The sequence below is a fragment of the Salvelinus alpinus genome, chromosome 9 (assembly GCF_045679555.1).
Source record: "Salvelinus alpinus chromosome 9, SLU_Salpinus.1, whole genome shotgun sequence".
Taxonomy (NCBI): domain Eukaryota; kingdom Metazoa; phylum Chordata; class Actinopteri; order Salmoniformes; family Salmonidae; genus Salvelinus; species Salvelinus alpinus.
Genome location: NC_092094.1, coordinates 8068498 through 8090388, shown reverse-complemented (window position 1 = coordinate 8090388; position 21891 = coordinate 8068498). Strand labels below are relative to the sequence as shown.

The window sequence follows — 21891 nt, the reverse complement described above, 5'->3', positions numbered from 1 at the left end:
TCCCAGCTCAGATCCCAGAGGCCACTGTTCCCAGCTCAGATCCCAGAGGCCACTGTTCCCAGCTCAGATCCCAGAGGCCACTGTTCCCAGCTCAGATCCCAGAGGCCACTGTTCCCAGCTCAGATCCCAGAGGCAACTGTTCACAGCCCAGAGCCCAGCAGCAACAACTCAAGAGAGGTCTGCATCTACACTGAGGGCCATTATATATACACCGATGAGGCATATAGGTGAGTTTCCCCGGTGGCAACGGTCAACAGCTCAAATCTCTTCCAGTCAAGTAGCTCCTTCCTCTCTCTCTCTCTCTCTACATTCTCCTCACTGAGGGCTTGTGAGTCTCCCCTAAATAAACAACCAGTCCACAGTAGCCCCCTGGATCCAACTGAATTGTCCCGTTGGAAGTTATAGTGAAGCAAGAGTCATTAGGTTTGAATCCAGGTCAACCTCACTATCACTCTGATTATAGGTCAGTTACCAGTACCAGACAGAAGAGTCAAATAGTCTAAGCAGAGGGTGAATTCACTAAAAACTACCAGCAGAGGGTGAATTCACTAAAAACTACCAGCAGAGGGTGAATTCACTAAAAACTACCAGCAGAGGGTGAATTCACTAAAAACTACCAGCAGAGGGTGAATTCACTAAAAACTACCAGCAGAGGGCCTTGAAAGAAATAGCAACCACAATGCCCCAAGTACAATGCTTGTAAATAACCCAGGTTAACCTTGAGGTTCAGTTACCATTTAAACGGACAAACTCACTAGACGAGTGCAAAAACACGAACTATATGAACACAGCTGCTCTGCAGTACAATAGACTCACATAACACTGCAGTCGAATCAGCACACCACTCTGTGAATAGCAGCGCACCACTCTGCGCGAACAGCAGCGCACCACTCTGCGCGAACAGCAGCGCACCACTCTGCGCGAACAGCAGCGCACCACTCTGCGCGAACAGCAGCGCACCACTCTGCGCGAACAGCAGCGCACCACTCTGCGCGAACAGCAGCGCACCACTCTGCGCGAACAGCAGCGCACCACTCTGCGAACAGCAGCACCATGGTGAGAAAGCTTTATTTAACCCACTGTTAAAATAGCACCCTAAATTTAAACCTGTGTCGTGTTTCAGCGACATTCATCCATCCAGTTGGGAGTGAGAGCTGGACGTACCAGGGATGACCGAGGCTCTGATTAGTGTGATGGATCCCAGAGGAAGAGACGTAGTAGTTTTTATAACCCTCACTGTCAGGTCACCCACACTGGCCCTACCCACCCCCCTCTCTTCTACCCCACCCACCCCTCTCTCTTCTACCCCACCCACCCCCCTCTCTTCTACCCTACCCACCCCCCTCTCTTCTACCCCACCCACCCCCCTCTCTTCTACCCCACCCACCCCTCTCTCTTCTACCCCACCCACCCCTCTCTCTTCTACCCCACCCACCCCCCTCTCTTCTACCCCACCCACCCCCCTCTCTTCTACCCCACCCACCCCTCTCTCTTCTACCCCACCCACCCCCCTCTCTTCTACCCCACCCACCCCTGTCTCTGACCCCTTTTCTTTCTCTCTCTCACCCCTACTCTCACCCCCCCCCCCCCCCTCTCTCTCTCGCTCTCTCTCTTTTACTCCTTCCTCTCACCCACCCACCCTCTCTCACACAGAAAGGGTGTTTTGATAAACTTCATTGCCACGGGCCAGCAACAGATTTGTGTAGCTAATATGGTGGACGTAAAGACTCCAGCCCACTGAGCCAGAGAGTAAACAGCCAGGCTGACGCTATATCTATGAAACTCTGCATGTGATGGGCAAGGCATCTGAGTTCTCCCTGTGCTCCGAGTCACTGACTGCTCTTTCCATCCAACTCAAGCATGTCATGAGGGTTCTGGGCAAGACTGAGCGCCACTACTGACTGACTCTCTGTCGCACGTGAGTCAGCTGACCTCGGGAACAGACGGAGGGAACTCTGGGGAGCCGTTTGAAATGCCACTTGTCATTGCTTACAACAGCTTTTATTAGTTAGTACCATTAGACAACGTGCCAGACAATTTCATTACAATATCAGTCCCCACAGGTGTTGAGGCTCGTGGTGTTCATTCGTTTTCTAACACAGCATAGAATTAAGCACTCGTCTGTCTATCTGTGTTTGCCGTCTTGCCAACTTCTATGGCCAATGACAACAAGCATAGGAGTTGGCAAGACGGCACAAATAGAGCTGGGACTAGAAGCAGTAGCAGTAGCAGTGGGAAAAAAAGACAGTGAGTTTATTAAATGTATTCTTGCTATGCATAAGCTGTAAACAATAAAGGATTTTAAAATGTTTCCACTACATGAGAGTGCCTCAATTACTTCTGGAAGTTTGGTTGTGCAAAGGCAGTCAACATCCATCTATCAAGCATTAATTTATTTTATTTCTACAATATTTCATCCCCTTGATTTACAACTTTAACCACAAAAAAACACTCCTCTCCTGTGGCTCCACAGTGATAACATGTTTGTTTCGTTTTGTTAGCTTTTGCTTTCACTAATAAATTGGTTGAAATGGAATCAAATGATCTGTTTCTGTCTTCAGTCCTTTTTAAATAGGATAGATGGTCCCTATGGGCTACAGTATAGATTGAATGTGATAGTCTGCCTATAACCAGCCTGAGGAGGTCTATAACTCCATTAGGTTGAATGTGATAGTCTGTCTATAACCAGCCTGAGGAGGTCTATAACTCCATTAAGTTGAATGTGATAGTTTGTCTATAACCAGCCTGAGTAGGCCTATAACTCCATTAGGTTGAATGTGATAGTTTGTCTATAACCAGCCTGAGTAGGCCTATAACTCCATTAAGTTGAATGTGATAGTTTGTCTATAACCAGCCTGAGTAGGCCTATAACTCCATTAGGTTGAATGTGATAGTTTGTCTATAACCAGCCTGAGTAGGCCTATAACTCCATTTGGTTGAATGTGATAGTTTGTCTATAACCAGCCTGAGTAGGCCTATAACTCCATTAGGTTGAATGTGATAGTCTGCCTATAACCAGCCTGAATATAATATAATTCATTACATTCCTATTCTATTCAAAGTTTAGAGAAATTAATCTAATTGGAAATGAGCTATTATCAGGCTGATTAATGCGGTGGATGTCTGTTGAATTTGGAAAAATCCACCCTCCCTCGACTCCACCTACTCAGCCAACCAGGAGCCGCTAATGTGTTGCAGTGAGTACATAATATGCAGTTTAAATATACAATATGCTAGTATGAGTTATTCGGGAAAACGTTCCCGCTTTAGCGGAGACTGCATTCACGGTAAACGTTACGTACTGTATCGACCAAACAAACAATCAACTAGTCGACTAATTGGGGTCAGCCCTAATTGGGGTCAGCCCTAATTGGGGTCAGATGACCTTTAAATGGAATCTGTAACACTTCAGCTATACAGATTGAATAGAGCCCGTAGTCTTTCAGACACCTGTCCGGGGTTGGGTGGGTCTGGTTTTTGTCTGGTCACAGAGAGAGAACAGCAGTTGAACAGCAGCACCATCACTGGTAAGTGGTAAATGCTCTCACCACATTAGCCCATTACTGCCATTATCTATCAGCAGAAAAACACATACACAATCACAGTGACAGTGTGACACAGCCTGATTCATGCAGCCTAATGTCATGTCTCTGCACCTGTTGAGAAGACTCTCTCATTTGTATGGACTGCAGTAATGGTGGTAATGAACTCACAGCAGAGTCAGTCAGAGAGAGAGAGAGAGTCACCCCAGGGCAAGGAGGATTATATTGCTGCTACTGGTTGCATCACACAAAAAAAAAAACATTCCTTATATACTGCCCTCCTTTTGACCAGCCTCCTATGGGAGTATGATGGCCTCAAGTAGCCCTCTTACTTGCCTACAGAACTCTCTCAAGACACCGTGGCCAGCCACCCACCTGCATTGATAAGCAAGTGCTTCACATAGAGGCAGAGAGACGCAGGGAGGAAGAAGCCAGCAGGGCTGAACGCACTTTAGGTGATGATGTTAGACCTATTTGTTGAGTAGAGCTATTTGTTGAGTAGAGCTATTTGTTGAGTAGGGCTATTTGTTGAGTAGGGCTATTTGTTGAGTAGAGCTATTTGTTGAGTAGAGCTATTTGTTGAGTGGGGCTATTTGTTGAGTGGGGCTATTTGTTGAGTAGAGCTATTTGTTGAGTAGAGCTATTTGTTGAGTAGAGCTATTTGTTGAGTAGAGCTATTTGTTGAGTAGAGCAGAGCTATTTGTTGAGTAGAGCAGAGCTATTTGTTGAGTGGGGCTATTTGTTGAGTGGGTCTATTTGTTGAGTGGGTCTATTTGTTGAGTGGGTCTATTTGTTGAGTGGGTCTATTTGTTGAGTGGGTCTATTTGTTGAGTGGGTCTATTTGTTGAGTGGGTCTATTTGTTGAGTGGGTCTATTTGTTGAGTGGGTCTATTTGTTGAGTGGGTCTATTTGTTGAGTGGGTCTATTTGTTGAGTAGGTCTATTTGTTGAGTAGGTCTATTTGTTGAGTATATATATTTGTTGAGTAGGTCTATTTGTTGAGTAGGTCTATTTGTTGAGTAGGTCTATTTGTTGAGTAGGGCTATTTGTTGAGTAGGTCTATTTGTTGAGTAGGTCTATTTGTTGAGTAGGTCTATTTGTTGAGTATATATATTTGTTGAGTAGGTCTATTTGTTGAGTAGGTCTATTTGTTGAGTATATATATTTGTTGAGTAGGTCTATTTGTTGAGTAGGTCTATTTGTTGAGTAGGGTTATTTGTTGAGTAGGTCTATTTGTTGAGTAGGCCTATTTGCCTGTCTTGCTATGCTCTGATGTAAGGAGCTTCTTATCCGGATGGCTTGTCACACACCAACGATGCAATACCAGTGTTTCCCCTATCATTCATTTAGAAGCGGCACACTGGAGCTGCTAAATCGCAGCCTCCACAAAAAAAAAAGTGTTTTAAAAAAAAGCCAAGTTACAACATCAGATTGTCCGAGAAACCTCCAACGTAACTAGCTATCTGAAAAATCCTGGAAGTGTAGACGTATGCATCAGGAACACCCAAGCCGCCACCGCAGCTAAAAAAAAAAAAAAAAACTCCTAGGGGAAACACTGTACTACGTACCATGTAGTGTTAAAGGGCTAGTCGCATGGGAGAACGACGGCTGGTTAGGTGAACTAGTACCAGTGACATGAAGCCTATCTGTTAAGAGATTACATACGTACATACATGCAAAATGTCTAGGTCCGTTTATTGATGCATGCCAGCTCAAGTACAACCCTTCCTGTGTGTTGCGATCAGGAGATCACGATATGCATATGGGGGGAGGGGGGGGGGGACTGAATTGGTAACAATTTGTCTGAGGAAACAGTTCCCTGTTCCAAGCCCTTCCTGCCCATTTCTAACACAGTGGTTCCAACAACCAAGAGTTCCCAGCTGCGGAGCATTTGGGCCGTGTGATGGTTTCCAAAAGGCCCCTAATCATCACGGACCATCTGGAGAACAACTGGATCGGGATGCGCGGGAGTTGTAGTCAGTGTGTTTACTGGTAGAGAGAGATCAGAGGAGTCAGAACCAGGCAGTGGCTAGGAGAGTGGCAAACACCTGGAAACAAGCTGGCAGACCTATCGAGAAACATTCAAAAATCATACACGGAAATGAAAACAATTTTTTGGGGGACAATTGAAAAAATATGGAGATCTACAAAATGTCTCCTACATCAGACAGAAACATACCGAATACTGAAAGCATCCATGGTAATCAGAGGAAAAACACACCAGCTACGGCTTCCAATACCCAACAACTCTCCTCATCAGTCTTTCCCTTGATTCAACCTGGCCAGCATAAGACACACACACACACACTCACACACAAACGCACGCTCACACACAAACGCACGCTCACACACACGCTCACACACACGCTCACACACACACACACACGCACGCTCACACACACGCACACACACACACAAACAATCAAATAAAACAAAAAAACACCAACCAGCTGAAATTCCAATACTAGCCAACTGTCCCTTGATCTGGCCAGCCCAAGATCACCATGAGAAGGATGGTTCTAGACTCTAGGCCAGTGGATCTCAATCCTGGTCCTGGGGACGCAAATGGGTGCAATTGTTGTTGTTTTTTGCCTTAGCACTTCACACCTAATTTAAATCAACTGTGTCTGTCTAGGACAAAAACTAAAATGTGCACCCCTTTGGGCCCCCAGGACCAGGATTGAGATCCACTGCACTAGGCTCAGACATAGCAGATTACCAGACAGATTATATTACGGGAAGTTCAGCTCAACAGCTCTACTGAAACAGATCACCCAGCCCTGCTACGGTAAGAGGATTTGAAGCCCCCCAAGATTGATTCACTATCTAGGCCTATCTACTGAGCCGCTATCTAGGCCTATCTACTGAGCCGCTATCTAGGCCTATCTACTGAACCGCTATCTAGGCCTATCTACTGAGCCGCTATCTAGGCCTATCTACTGAGCCGCTATCTAGGCCTATCTACTGAGCCGCTATCTAGGCCTATCTACTGAGCCGCTATCTAGGCCTATCTACTGAGCCGCTATCTAGGCCTATCTACTGAGCCGCTATCTAGGCCTATCTACTGAGCCGCTATCTAGGCCTATCTACTGAGCCGCTATCTAGGCCTATCTACTGAGCCGCTATCTAGGCCTATCTACTGAGCCGCTATCTAGGCCTATCTACTGAACCGCTATCTAGGCCTATCTACTGAACCGCTATCTAGGCCTATCTACTGAACCGCTATCTAGGCCTATCTACTGAACCGCTATCTAGGCCTATCTACTGAACCGCTATCTAGGCCTATCTACTGAACCGCTATCTAGGCCTATATACTGAACCGCTATCTAGGCCTATATACTGAACCGCTATCTAGGCCTATATACTGAACCGCTATCTAGGCCTATATACTGAACCGCTATCTAGGCCTATATACTGAACCGCTATCTAGGCCTATATACTGAACCGCTATCTAGGCCTATATACTGAACCACTATCTAGGCCTATATACTGAACCACTATCTAGGCCTATATACTGAACCACTATCTAGGCCTATATACTGAACCACTATCTAGGCCTATATACTGAACCACTATCTAGGCCTATATACTGAACCACTATCTAGGCCTATATACTGAACCACTATCTAGGCCTAAATACTGAACCACTATCTAGGCCTATCTACTGAACCACTATCTAGGCCTATATACTGAACCACTATCTAGGCCTATATACTGAACCACTATCTAGGCCTATATACTGAACCACTATCTAGGCCTATATACTGAACCACTATCTAGGCCTATATACTGAACCACTATCTAGGCCTATATACTGAACCACTATCCAGGCCTATATACTGAACCACTATCTAGGCCTATATACTGAACCACTATCTAGGCCTATATACTGAACCACTATCTAGGCCTATATACTGAACCACTATCTAGGTCTATATACTAGGATGAACATTCAGAATACATTCTGTGCATCTTTCCTGAGCACGTATTCAAAAAGCATCTTGGAGTAGGATCAGGGGCCTACTATGTATCAAGCCTCTCAGAGTGGGAGTGCTGATTTAACATCAGTTTTACTTTTATATCGTAATGAAAAGCATTACATGGACAGGAAGGACCTGATCCTAGATCAGCATTCCTACCCTGAGATGTTTGTTACATATGGCCCCAGGTCCTGCTCCATATAAATCACAATCAGTATGATCTAAAGCCAAAACTGAGACTCTTTGTGAGTATGGGGTTTTGATGTAATAATTATTTGCTGGGTGTTTATATATGTGTCCTATTTCACAATGTACATGTGTGAATTGGAAATGTGTTCTTCTTTGCATATCCCAAGTCCCAGAGACACCCTCGGAGAGTTGGGTCACCATTGTCCAGGCATGTCGGCAGATTCTTCACCTTGTCGGCTCTGGGATTCAAACTAGTGACCTTTCGGTTACTCGCCCAACACTCTAACCGCTAGGCTACCTTCTCACACAGGCCACACACACACAGGCTTACTTCTCTCTCTTTCTCTCGCACGCACGCACGCACAAACGCACGCAGTGGTTGCCAGATGGCTGTGACCCCACAGAGACTGAAAAGCATGAGAGAGCAGGGGGTGTGGTTTGAATGAGCAGCTCAAAGCTCACTGATTGACTGTATCCTGAAGCCCAGGCCGTCAGCAATAGCATCCAGACTCAAAGCCAAAGGAAAGAGAGTTCTGATGAGACTATAGCAGAGAAAACCAGAGACGACCACAAACAGCAGAGCCAGATCCAATAGTACGATTTCCCTTTTCCTGAGTTGTGTGTTCGTCGGCAGCAATAACGGTCCGTCGGCAGCAACAACGGTCCGTCGGGAACAACGGTCCGTCGGGAACAACGGTCCGTCGGGAACAACAGTCCGTCAGGAACAACAGTTTGTCAGGAACTGCTCCCTGCCAAGGACAGCGTAAACACTCCCTCAGTCCTTTGCAGTCAGTGCCGTTTGAATACAGCAAAGTCATAACTCCCTTGTGTGCATGCGTGTGCTTTTAAAGTTGAAATCCTTAATGGTGAAACTGCCTCGTCCGTTGGAATTTCACAACAACAAAGCAGTTACTGCAAACAACGAACACTGTATTTTTTTACCCCCCTCGGACATCATTGCAATAGCACTCCCTGTGGCTTTGGATCAAGGCATCTGGTAAGTGTCATGTCATAGGGACAGACCTGGGCTGCTTTACATCCCTGTGTGTGATGAATCCAGACATCCTCCCACCACTTCCTGCTCTCTCTGAGGCCAGACAGGTAGAGCCAGCACAGGTCTCTGCTGCTACAGCTCAGACACACAGACAGAAACAGAGAGAGACACATAAACCAATCCCCATCCACTGTTCCCCGGGCGCCGAAGACGTGGATGTCGATTATGGCAGCCCCCCCCTGTACCTCTTTGATTCAGAGGGGTTGGGTTAAATGCGGAAGACACGTTTCAATTGAATTCATTCAGTAGGACAACTGACTAGGAATCCCCCCTTTCCCTCAGACTGAAATGAGATCGGTGTCTGCCTGGCGACCCATTCATTCATTCCACAGGTCGTCTGTCTGCCAGCCAGACTGTCATCCCATTGCAGTGAGAGTTCCTGTGACTCGGGAATTCTCTTCAATTTATAGCTACTAGTGTCACTCATCAAAATGAAAACACAAATCCCCCTCCGCTCAGAGACTGCGACATTTTGCTCGTCGCCCCCCGCTCTCCTCCTGCAGATGTCAGAAAAGCCTTGTTATGAGTAATACAGCAGCCGTACAGAAAAACGGCATCGTGGTAGTGATGACGACTGGGGTGTTCAGATTTGCCTCTCCAATACACACTATGCTTACCTTTAAATCAGGAACTATTTTCTGAAATTATACTAGGCCTAACACTTAAACAACTCAATGACAAAGGTCAAAATGATTAGCAGTGATGGGGCAACAACAACAACAACAAATCGTTACAGTTACATATCGGGATATTAATTTTGATGATATATCGTAATGTATTGACAATATCGCAATAATATTTTTGCTCTAGTTTGCTGTACCTGTACCAAAACTCCAGTATTTTTCCTTCATAGCTTGTTCTCCATCTTTTTAAATAGGGAGACAATTTGTTTTCAGCACATTTATTTCCATGACTGATCAAAACTAGTTGTTTTCTCATGGCTCTGTCTTGTCCCTCTGCAGCAGACATATGGTGAGTAATGTGTTTGGAACATCGAATCGCAATAAAATCACAGTATCGAATCACAATACATATAGAATAATAGTATCTTGATAATAATACGTTTTGTAATATCATATTGTGAAGCCCCTGGCAATTCCCAGCACTAACGATTAGTAGATTAAACATGAGAAATACACACCAGCCTTCCAGAACCACAATCCTTTGCTGCAGCACCAGTGAGCAGCACAATAGGTTTAAATAACATACGTGCAAGCCAAGGAGTCAGTGAGCAGTAGTCTCATCCTAATAGATTATCAATACAGCGACCAGCACTACAAAGTCATCAAAACTTAAATTATCCACAAGCGGCAGTCGGAGAAAGAAATATTGATCCATCTAACAGAGGCAGAATTACAAATATCAAGAGCCCTACTTGAAGGGACACGTCACAAATGGCCGCATAGTCCTTATGTACGTAGTGCATTATTTTAGACCAGGTCCCCGTGGTGTAAGAAATAGGGTGCTGTTTGGAACACATCATATTCAAGTGTACAGTCAAGCGAGTGGGATTTCAAAGCACAGCTGGAGCTCGAGACACCAAACATGGCTATAGATCCACTGGGGAGACTTTAGTCAATACTGGCCAGATTTCAGTTGACGTGCTCCGTTCTGTGGGATGAATGAATAATGCAGCAGTGAAAACGAAGCGACTTTAATGAATGGTGGTTTGAATGGTTGTGGACTGGGCTGGGCTGGCGGTGGTGTAGAGAAAGCTAAGCTTTGCAGAGAAGCTATGTACTACACTTATACCCTCAAAGGAAAGTGTGTAGGTCTCTAATGTCATTTCAAAGCGTCAGAGACAGTCGACACCAGAGAGAGGACGGGGGAGAGAGAGAGGAAGAGAGAGGAAGAGAGAGGGAGGAAGAGGGAGGAATGGAAAGAGAGAGAGAGAGGAAGAGAGGGAGGAATGGAAAGAGAGAGGGAAAGAGAGAGAGAGAGATAGAGAGTTTGACAGTTTAATTAGGGTCATAATTCATCCCCATAACATCATTAAAACCTTTTACATGCACAATACACACACACACACACACATTTACATATTAGTAATTTTACAGACGCTCTTATCCAGAGACTTACAGGTGCAATTATGGTTAAGTGCCTTGCTCAAAGTAACACAGATAGTCGGCTTCGGGATTGAAACCAGCGACCTTTCGGTTACTGGCACAAAGCTCTTGACCGCTAGGCTATCTGCCACACACACACACACACACACACAGTGAAAGAAAAAGGCTATTCAGAATACTGCTGGGAAGGGCATTCTGCCTGACAGGCCAGAGAGAAAAGCAGCGTAGAGATAACAGTCACAGACTGTCTGCATCCAAAGTGACACCCTATTCACGACATAGTGTACTACATTTGACCAGAGCCCTATGGTGTCTAGTGCACTATATAGGGAACAAGGTGCCAGTTGAGACACACCCAGTCTTAACCCTATCAGTCCCGAGACCCCAGAAAAAAATGGTATTTTCATGTATCAGACTTTCCTTTATCTGCATGTCCAGCCTTTATATTGAGCCTCACAATGAAGTGTTTTACCATTTCCTTTAAAGGACAACCAGGGCTACAAGTAGAACACAAAACTATTGGATATAAAACTGTTGCATTCATGAGTTTTACTGACAAATGGCAATAAAAAAATAAGGTCCGCCAAAACAATAACTTGATAAAAATGTATAAATGGTGAACTTACTAAATGACTGAAGAGTTTGACTGTGTGATATTAGGTTGCTTCTGTGTAAATATTTTCCATCTGGATTTTAATGATTTGTATGCTGTAATAAGTACAGAAATGGTTTGCTCAGTGGGTAATGAATATACAACTAGTCAGCGACAACTGTGTGGCGTTTGGAGTTTGAGACAGCAACTATGTGAGCTTATTGCAGTATTATAGACACTATGTCCTGGGATTTACTATGATCTTCTATGTAGAAGAACCCCTTACAGTATTATAGACACTATGTCCTGGGATTTCCTATGGTCTTCTATGTAGAAGACCCCTTACAGTATTATAGACACTATGTCCTGGGATTTACTATGATATTCTATGTAGAAGTACCCCTTACAGTATTATATACACTATGTCCTGGGATTTCCTATGAACTTCTATGTAGAAGAACTCCTTACAGTATTATAGACACTATGTCCTGGGATGTACTATGAACTTCTATGTAGAAGAACCCCTTACAGTATTATAGACACTATGTCCTGGCATTTCCTATGATCTTCTATGTAGAAGAACCCCTTACAGTATTATAGACACTATGTCCTGGGATTTACTATGATCTTCTATGTAGAAGAACCCCGTACAGTATTATAGACACTATGTCCTGGGATTTACTATGGTCTTCTATGTAGAAGAACCCCTTACAGTATTATAGACACTATGTCCTGGGGATTTCCTATGACCTTCTATGTAGAAGAACCCCGTACAGTATTATAGACACTATGACCTGGGATTTACTATGATCTTCTATGTAGAAGAACCCCTTACAGTATTATAGACACTATGTCCTGGGATATCCTATGGTCTTCTATGTAGAAGAACCCCTTACAGTATTATAGACACTATGTCCTGGGATTTCCTATGATCTTCTATGTAGAAGAACCCCTTACAGTATCACAGACACTATGTCCTGGGATATCCTATGGTCTTCTATGTAGAAGAACCCCTTACAGTATTATAGACACTATGTCCTGGGATTTACTGTGGTCTTCTATGTAGAAGAACCCCTTACAGTATTATAGACACTATGTCCTGGGATTTCCTATGGTCTTCTATGTAGAAGAACCCCTTACCTTCTACCGACGCTTGTGAGGTCATAGAGCAACTCGTGTTACATGTACGTGTGAGAGTCTCAGCTTTCAATCGTTTGTCCAAATCGCACTGTCGTCGCGTGAGACTCATTGGGTTCATTTACCAGCACGCGATGCTGCCTGTGGAGAGACACGCCCTCTCTATTTATCTGTAGTTGTATTTGTTCAAACTCATTGGTTTAACAATTAGGTCATGTTTCACTGACCTCTCGATTGGCTGAAGGAAACAGCACATAGATAAGCACAGTCACTCCCATAAACTGGGAATGTTGATATGGTTAATTCAGTACACCTGTCCTCTTGACAGCAATTGATTAGAAAGACTATTCTTTCCAAGTGACCCAACAAACGTGGCTCCGACAACACAGTAGTAAAGTAGTAAAAAAAATCTCTACTTGAATGACGTTTCTACGTGTAGCCTACCAAATCAACATGTTTCTAGTTCACTCATTTACAGATCCTCATTCATTCATTCATTCATGACCTCATTCAACTGGCAGCAGTTGACTAGGCCTCCCTCTTGCTCTCTCTCTCTCTCGCTCTAAACTAAAAAAGGGTGTCAGGCCGTGTTGGCACTCTGCCACCCGCAAATTACCCAGAAACTAGTCGTTGGCACTATTACACACACACAAACTCCACCCGCTACAGACAGACAAAAAGTGATTCGATTAACATCTACAGTGACCTTCACTCATTCAGAGCCCCACAAAAGTATAAACTAATCAAATCTACCTCCCTCCTCCCAGGCAGTGCCCCCCCCCCCCCCCCCCCTTTATCAAAACACACTCACACAAAAGAGACTCCACACAATCTCACCCACCGTCCGTCCAACCGGCTGTGCACACACGCACACACACCAACAAAGAAGAGAACGCTAAGTCAGCACAAACTGTGACCTGACAGTTACAGCCGAGCCATACAGCACCTCCTCTCATTTCAGCAAGTGTACCAGTAGTAACAGAGATCTCTAAACTTAGTGAATCAAACAGCGAGGAGGAAGAACTGCGCTGCTTGAGGGGTGGGGGGGAAGCAGATGCAAGAGGAGAGCGGGAAAGACGACAAACGGAGTGAACTTTAAAAAACGGCATTTCAAAATATTGCATGCGATATGGATCTTACGATATGGATATTGCATGTGTCATTTTTGTGATTTAGATCAGCCCTAGGTGATTTAGATCGGCCCTAGGCGATTTAGATGTGAATTAGATCGGCCCTAGGTGATTTAGATGTGAAATCGATCAGCCAAAAGGTGATTTAGATGTGAATTCGATCAGCCCTGGGTGATTTAGATGTGAATTCGATCAGCCAAAAGGTGATTTAGATGTGAATTCGATCAGCCAAAAGGTGATTTAGATGTGAATTCGATCAGCCAAAAGGTGATTTAGATGTGAATTAGATCAGCCCTGGGTGATTTAGATGTGAATTAGATCAGCCCTGGGTGATTTAGATGTGAATTAGATCAGCCCTGGGTGATTTAGATGTGAATTAGATCAGCCAAAAGGTGATTTAGATGTGAATTCGATCAGCCCTGGGTGATTTAGATGTGAATTCGATCAGCCAAAAGGTGATTTAGATGTGAATTCGATCAGCCAAAAGGTGATTTAGATGTGAATTCGATCAGCCAAAAGGTGATTTAGATGTGAATTAGATCAGCCCTGGGTGATTTAGATGTGAATTAGATCAGCCCTGGGTGATTTAGATGTGAATTAGATCAGCCCTGGGTGATTTAGATGTGAATTAGATCAGCCCTGGGTGATTTAGATGTGAATTAGATCAGCCCTGGGTGATTTAGATGTGAATTAGATCAGCCCTGGGTGATTTAGATGTGAATTAGATCAGCCCTGGGTGATTTAGATGAATTAGATCAGCCCTGGGTGATTTAGATGTGAATTAGATCAGCCCTGGGTGATTTAGATGTGAATTAGATCAGCCCTGGGTGATTTAGATGTGAATTAGATCAGCCCTAGGTGAATTAGATCAGCCCTATGTGAATTAGATCAGCCCTAGGTGAATTAGATCAGCCCTAGGTGAATTAGATCAGCCCTAGGTGAACTAGATCAGCCCTAGGTCAGATGCGTTCAGTTTGGGTTTACTTTCCTCTTGCTCGTTTTCTTTTCCCTCAACATACTTTTCTCTCAGCCAATGTGTCATAGCCTGAAGACTTACTGTCTGGCGTACTTCCATTATTTACATTTGGTCTTGTTAATAAACACGTTATATAAAGGACAAGTATTCATTCAAATCGAATGTATTTGTCAAATGCTTCGTTAACTACAGGTGCAGACTGTGATTGTGCTTTGCTGGTGACACTGTCTGTGATTTGTTTAGAATTCAAGGAACACTTAACCAGCATGGCTACCACAGCATTCTGCAGTGATACACCATCCCATCTGGTTTGCGCTTAGTGGGACTATCATTTGTTTTTTAACAGGACAATGACCCAACACACCTCCAGGCTGTGTAAGGGCTATTTGATCAAGAAGGAGAGTGATGGAGTGCTGCATCAGATGACTTGGCCTCCACAATCACCTGACCTCAACCCAATTGGGATAGTTTGGGATGAGTTGGACCTCAGAGTGAAGGAAAAGCAGCCAACAAGTGCTCAGCATATGTGGGAACTGCTTCAAGACTGTTGGAAAAGCATTCCAGGCGAAGCTGGTTGAGAGAATGCCAAGAGTGTGCAAAGCTGTCATCAAGGCAAAAGGTGGCTACTTTGAAGAATCTCAAATATAAAATATATTTCGATTTTTTTTAACACTTTGGTGTTTTTGGTTACTATATGATTCCATATTTGTTATTTCATGGTTTTGAAGTCTTCACTATTATTCTACAATGTAGAAAATAGTAAAAAATGTAAGAAAAACTTTTGAATGAGTAGGTGTGTCCAAACTTTTGACTGGTACTGTATATTATTTATGTCTTTGTCAACCACAACTCAGAGAAACATAGGATATTACAGTTCTTTAGGTCCGATTGATAGGATAGTCTCGAACGGAGCTTATCCAGTTTATTCTCCAGTGATTGTACATTCTCCAATAGAACGGAGAGTAGAGGCAGTTTATTAACTCAACGACGTAGTCTCGTCAGGGAGCCCACTCGTTTGCAAGGTCTCTTCCTCTATCGAGTCTCAGGGATTAGGGCCTGGTCCGGAAATGAGCAGAACATCCACAGCTGCCGACTCATTGAAGTAAAAAAAAAAATCTTCATCCAAATCGAGGTTAGTGATCGCTATACTGATGTCCAGAAGCTGTTTTCGGGTCATAGGAAATGACGGAAATTGTATGTAATTTTCTATTCATTTTTTAAACACACTAAATAGCAGAATTGGTCAGGAGCTTGTAAGGACAGCAGCTATCCACTGGAGCGCCATCATTCGCCCTGTATTTTCTGTGTACGTAAACAATATTTATCTAGGAAAGTAGACTACAATCTCACCACATAAGTAGCCATGTTAGGAGTGTTGCCACAAACATCCTTCAATTAATGAGACACACATCCATCTGTTTTACACTAGTTGGTTAGCCTAGTAGTCTATGCTGGAAATATCAAATAACTGCCTCTCTGTTCTAACGCTGCCTCCTCCTCTGGCAGCCGTCCATTTGTATTGTGGGTAATTCATGAGGAAATACAAGACAGGAGAGAACGGCTGAAGTATTGGATGTGAGAAAACAAGATTCCGTTCCTCTTTTTTCAATCTCTTATCTAGAAGCATCCATGTATTCTGTAAGGTTGGTTAGAGTAGTAGTAGTAGTGTTAGGGTACTGCGATCCATAGCTCACACAAGCAGGGAGTGACCCAAATAAGCTCAGTCTTCTATCTCCAAGACATCTCCCTTGGAAAGACAGGGAGACAATAGTGTATACGGTCTCCTTTGTAACAAACTCTGTACAATGAATCAGTGCAGTCTACAACGATAATCTCTGATTCTGTATGAGACTGCCATGGAGCAGGAGGAAAGAGAAGCAAAAACACACACACACACAGCACAACGAAAGGAGCACAGATCAAATAAAGACAAAAACATTACATGTGAAAGATGATGTCTGTCCTTATGACCATGTAGGCATATTTCTGACTATCAGAACGCCACAGAGCAGGACCTCCTGAGTGGCGCAGTGATCTAAGGAATAGCATCGCAGTGCTTGAGGCATCACTACAGACCCGGGTTCGAACCCAGTCTGTGTCACAGCCGGCCGTTCCCGGGAGACCCATGAGGTGGTGCACAATTGGCCCAGCGTTGTCCGGGTTAGGGGAGGGTTTGGCTGGCCGGGATTTCTTTGTCCCATCGCACTCTAGTGACTCCTTGTGGCGGGCCGGGCACCTGCAAGCTGACTTTGGTCGCCAGCTGGAAGGCGTTTCCTCCGACACATTGGTGCCGCTGGCTTCAGGGTTAAGCAAGCAGTGCAGCTTGGCAGTGTCGTGGCTCTCGACCTTCGCCTCTCCCGAGTCAGAAGGGAAGTTGCAGCAATGGGAAAAGACTGTAACTACCAATTGGATATCACAAAATTGGGGAGAAAAGTGGGTAAAAGTACAAAAATATTTAAATAAAAAAATAAGGAATGCCACGGAGCAACAGGGGGAGCAGTAACGCCATTAAATTATGTAAAATATGATGCTGGCGATGACATCACCGTCTTTGACTGCTCTGATTCCATATAAGGAAGCCATGAAGCAAGAGAAAGGGAACAAGATAGACACAGACTGTCATGAAACAAAAGGAAGGAGACAGGTCAGGGAGGGGAGATAAAAATTCATTATGTGAAATATGATGCCCGAAAGACATCACTTTGACCTCTCTCAAGGTTTAACCTGGTCCTCACACCATCAATGTAGTTCAATGGGATCCTCTTTCACTCCAAACACACAGGGCAACATGTCAAAGAAGAGAAAATCCTGTTTGTATGTCTTATTGGACAAGAGAGAGACATCCGCTGCATTCCCTTACTTACTCACAGTGACACATGCATACACACACACGCGCGCGCACACACACACGCGCGCACACACACTAAGATTCTGAGGAAAGGAGAGGATGTATGCCATTGCCTACTCAATACATGACTCATGTGTTGTGACATAGCCTAGATTGCAGGAATTTTGTGCACAAGGTTTAGGCTATGACATCCCTTATGACACCCTCCGCCATAACCAGTGTCGTTATAAACACTTCATAGTTCATCTTAGAAGGGAAAACATGGCATGTGTTAAGCTTAACAATGCTTTCCAACAGGGCACCATATGAATGAGAAATTGATTTGAAAGGAGACAAAATGCCATTTCCACAGCCCACCTGTCTATTTGTACAAAGACACACTGACTGACACACACACACACACAGCTCTCTTAAAGACGGTGTAATAATTAACTTTGCTGATAAACCATGCAAATAAAAGAGTAAAGGTTCCCAGCTATGACAGAAGAGCCATTGATTCCCTGATATGTTGTTCTTACAAGGCAAGGCCTGGCCAGGTTAGGTTAGGATTTACCAGAGCCATAGGCTCTATGTTGTTCTTACAAGGCCTGGCCAGGTTAGATTGGGATTTACCAGAGCTATTGATATTGGCTCTGGGGGACATTTGGAGCAACAACTGAAAAGCAATGTGTTCAAACAAAGCATAAACAGAGGTTTGCTGATATAATGTGAGCGTAACGAAACACATTTCATCCCAGCTTGGATAAGGGAAAAGGTACTTAACTGAGGGAGAGGTCGGCTGACGGTTGATACTGACTGAGGGAGAGGTCGGCTGACGGTGGATACTGACCGAGGGAGAGGTCGGCTGACGGTGGATACTGACCGAGGGAGAGGTCGGCTGACGGTGGATACTGACTGAGGGAGAGGTCGGCTGACGTTGGATACTGACTGAGGGAGAGGTCGGCTGACGTTTGATACTGACTGAGGGAGAGGTCGGCTGACGGTGGATACTGACTGAGGGAGAGGTCGGCTGACGGTGGATACTGACTGAGGGAGAGGTCGGCTGACGTTGGATACTGACTGAGGGAGAGGTCGGCTGACGTTTGATACTGACTGAGGGAGAGGTCGGCTGACGGTGGATACTGACCGAGGGAGAGGTCGGCTGACGTTGGATACTGACCGAGGGAGAGGTCGGCTGACGGTGGATACTGACTGAGGGAGAGGTCGGCTGACGTTGGATACTGACTGAGGGAGAGGTCGGCTGACGGTGGATACTGACTGAGGGAGAGGTCGGCTGATGTTGGATACTGACCGAGGGAGAGGTCGGCTGACGGTGGATACTGACCGAGGGAGAGGTCGGCTGACGGTGGATACTGACTGAGGGAGAGGTCGGCTGACGTTGGATACTGACCGAGGGAGAGGTCGGCTGACGGTGGATACTGACTGAGGGAGAGGTCGGCTGACGTTGGATACTGACTGAAGGAGAGGTCGGCTGACGGTGGATACTGACTGAAGGAGAGGTCGGCTGACGTTGGATACTGACTGAGGGAGAGGTCGGCTGACGTTGGATACTGACCGAGGGAGAGGTCGGCTGACGTTGGATACTGACTGAGGGAGAGGTCGGCTGACGTTGGATACTGACCGAGGGAGAGGTCGGCTGACGTTGGATACTGACTGAGGGAGAGGTCGGCTGATGTTGGATACTGACTGAGGGAGAGGTCGGCTGACGTTGGATACTGACCGAGGGAGAGGTCGGCTGATGTTGGATACTGACCGAGGGAGAGGTCGGCTGATGTTGGATACTGACCGAGGGAGAGGTCGGCTGATGTTGGATACTGACCGAGGGAGAGGTCGGCTGACGGTGAATACTGACCGAGGGAGAGGTCGGCTGATGTTGGATACTGACTGAGGGAGAGACAAAGCCCTAACAAGTGGGCTAAAGCTTGTTCAGAGAAAGGTCACTGAGACCCAACGTCTCACCACCTTGTTAGACAGTGACAGTGTGACTTGCTGTGAAGTGAGGGCAACCTTTACTTCATAAACGTAAAATAAAGAGGACACTTGTGTGGTTATGGGTGATACACTGCGTGTCCGTTGTTAATTCCAAGTGCAGCGTCAACTGAAGACCTGCTGAATGTGAAAGAGAGGGAGGCTGTGATGTGAAATTCTGACTCACTTTATGAAGCACCGAGCCCCCTCGAACGAAAATCCCTCCTCCCATCCAGTCGGTAAATCTATAGGGAGAAACACACATAAACACAGCAGATAAACAAAGAGGCACAACAGACGGGACACACACACACACACACACACATCATCGGAGTCACGGAGTGTAAGCCAATGAACTAACAAGATGCCAGCTGTCAAAATGCATGCCATGCTTTGTAAGGGTGCAGCTAACCCTTGAGCATGACTCTCAGTTCCATTAGATTACACACAGAGGGTCATTGGAGGAAGGTGTCTTCTGTACAGGGGTGTTTTCTTAAGATCCCCGATGCTAGGTCTGAACATTAAACCGGTACGGGTTTGGAACCATCTTTCACATCAGCGAGAAATTATTTTCAAAAAGCAAAATGTTAAATTAATACACTTTTTTTTTTATAGGGTTAGTTTTCCCACAGGGTCATATCGTCATGTTACAACGCGTGTTTATAGAAGACAGACGGAAGACATTGCTAATTAGCTATTTAGCATGCTTCCGAACACACCGAACAACACAGTTGTCACTGAAAAATACTGTTGGCTGCAACTGTGGTAAAGCCGGTTAAAACTGTGTACAGTAAGTGTATACTTAGCATCTGATAAATTATTTTTGAATGTGATATGAAAGTAAAGTTTTTTTTATCTTTCTAGAACCGTATCGCAATTGAGAATCGATTCAGATAAAGAGTATTTGGCTCTTTTGGCAGCCAGAGCCAGTCTACCTCAGAAAATAACATAGGAGAGTAAAGGTAAGAGTAGAGGTAAGAGTACATCTTGGGCTTAGGGCGCAGCCAGCTTCAAGTAAAAGCAAGCATGTGAGATCTGCAGTGCCATTGGGCTGACGAGTTGCCTGGTCACAAAATCGAATATGTTGCGCACTGTTGTACAGTAAATGGACCGCAACACCACGAATCCTACCTGAAACGTTTACCTTTTATATATAGAAATTAGGAACTGTTGTCAATTCGGGGGAAAAAATCGACGTCTCTAAACTGGTCGCTAGTTTATGAATCAGTAGCGAATATCAAAGACACTGGTAATTCAGCTAACGTTAGTTAATAATGTGCAGCAGCTGCTGGCTAACTGTAAAATCACACAGCTAGCTACTGTAGCTAATTCTAAAATATATTGATTAGGTGTAAGGTGTAGCCAAATCTCGAGGGAGGGAAAATATATATATATATAATTTGTCTGTTATTTGCCGAGGAAGTGTCGACAAAAAACAGTTGAGGCATAACTAAGCAATTTATATTTGACAAGTTTACCTTCGTTACCTGAGATGGCTAGCTAGCTAGCTAACATAATGACGAGTGTGATGCCAACTTCAGAACGTTTAACGGCCGTGTGGGAAAGACCACGGAACGACACCAAATCACACATTTTCACAGCACTCGAACCTAAACTCACATACATCAAAAAATAACTAACCCATTTTGGTTCTCTGGTTCTATTTTGTTTGAAACCAAAAAAAAAAAAAACATTGCTTGGTGGCATATGGACAGAAACTTGGTGACATCCTTACCTAGAGTTTTCCTGTGGCCAGTTATCACTGCCTCTCCACTGACTGGATGCAACCAGGTTGTACTCTTTGCTTCTTCGCTGTTGGTGAGAAAGGGAAAAGGTGAAAACGTATCGCATTTGGTGTGTATCCGAGTTTTTTTTAAATGTACAAATACACCCACGAATAATATCCAATAGAATATTACTTGATGAAGAAGACTCGTCCATCCCGAGTGACCCCATAACTCCATGAAGAAGGGAGACGAGAGATCCACTCCGGGCGTAGATCTGCCGCCATGGCTGGCTATAGCACGATTGAATCTCAGCGGCGGCGCGTCTCCGCTCTTGGAGCGCGTACACGGAAACCTTGGCAACGACGGAGTAGTGAGGCAAAGTGAACCTAACCTCTGGGGGGCGGGAATGGTCGGATTTTCTTGGGAGTGGGAATGAGTAGGCATGCTATGGGTGTAAAATATATATATATATTGTAACGACCCTGGGTTTATAACCTGGGTTTATAAACGCGGATGTAGACTCTGCCGCTTATAAACACACGGTCGTTACTATATATATATATATATATATACACCTTCTATTTGACAAAGTCATGAAAAAAAGTGATGTTGACTAATGAGCATGTGGGCTTGACTTTGCAAGAACTTCAGGAACGCCTTTCCCATAGACTCTTATCCACGCA

At 44.7% G+C, this 21891-nt stretch overlaps 1 protein-coding gene across 1 annotated transcript in view; it reads right to left on the bottom strand.

Annotated features, from left to right (window-relative positions):
* The window catches only part of LOC139584235 (pleckstrin homology domain-containing family A member 5-like), a gene marked incomplete in the record, with an annotated part of 263991 nt that extends 242422 nt beyond the window's left edge, over positions 1 to 21569 (bottom strand). The window contains 3 exon segments of the mRNA XM_071415848.1: positions 19669 to 19726; positions 21217 to 21293; positions 21401 to 21569. Of these exon segments, the coding sequence (XP_071271949.1) occupies positions 19669 to 19726; positions 21217 to 21293; positions 21401 to 21492 (227 nt within the window).
* Positions 21570 to 21891: the final 322 nt, after the last annotated feature.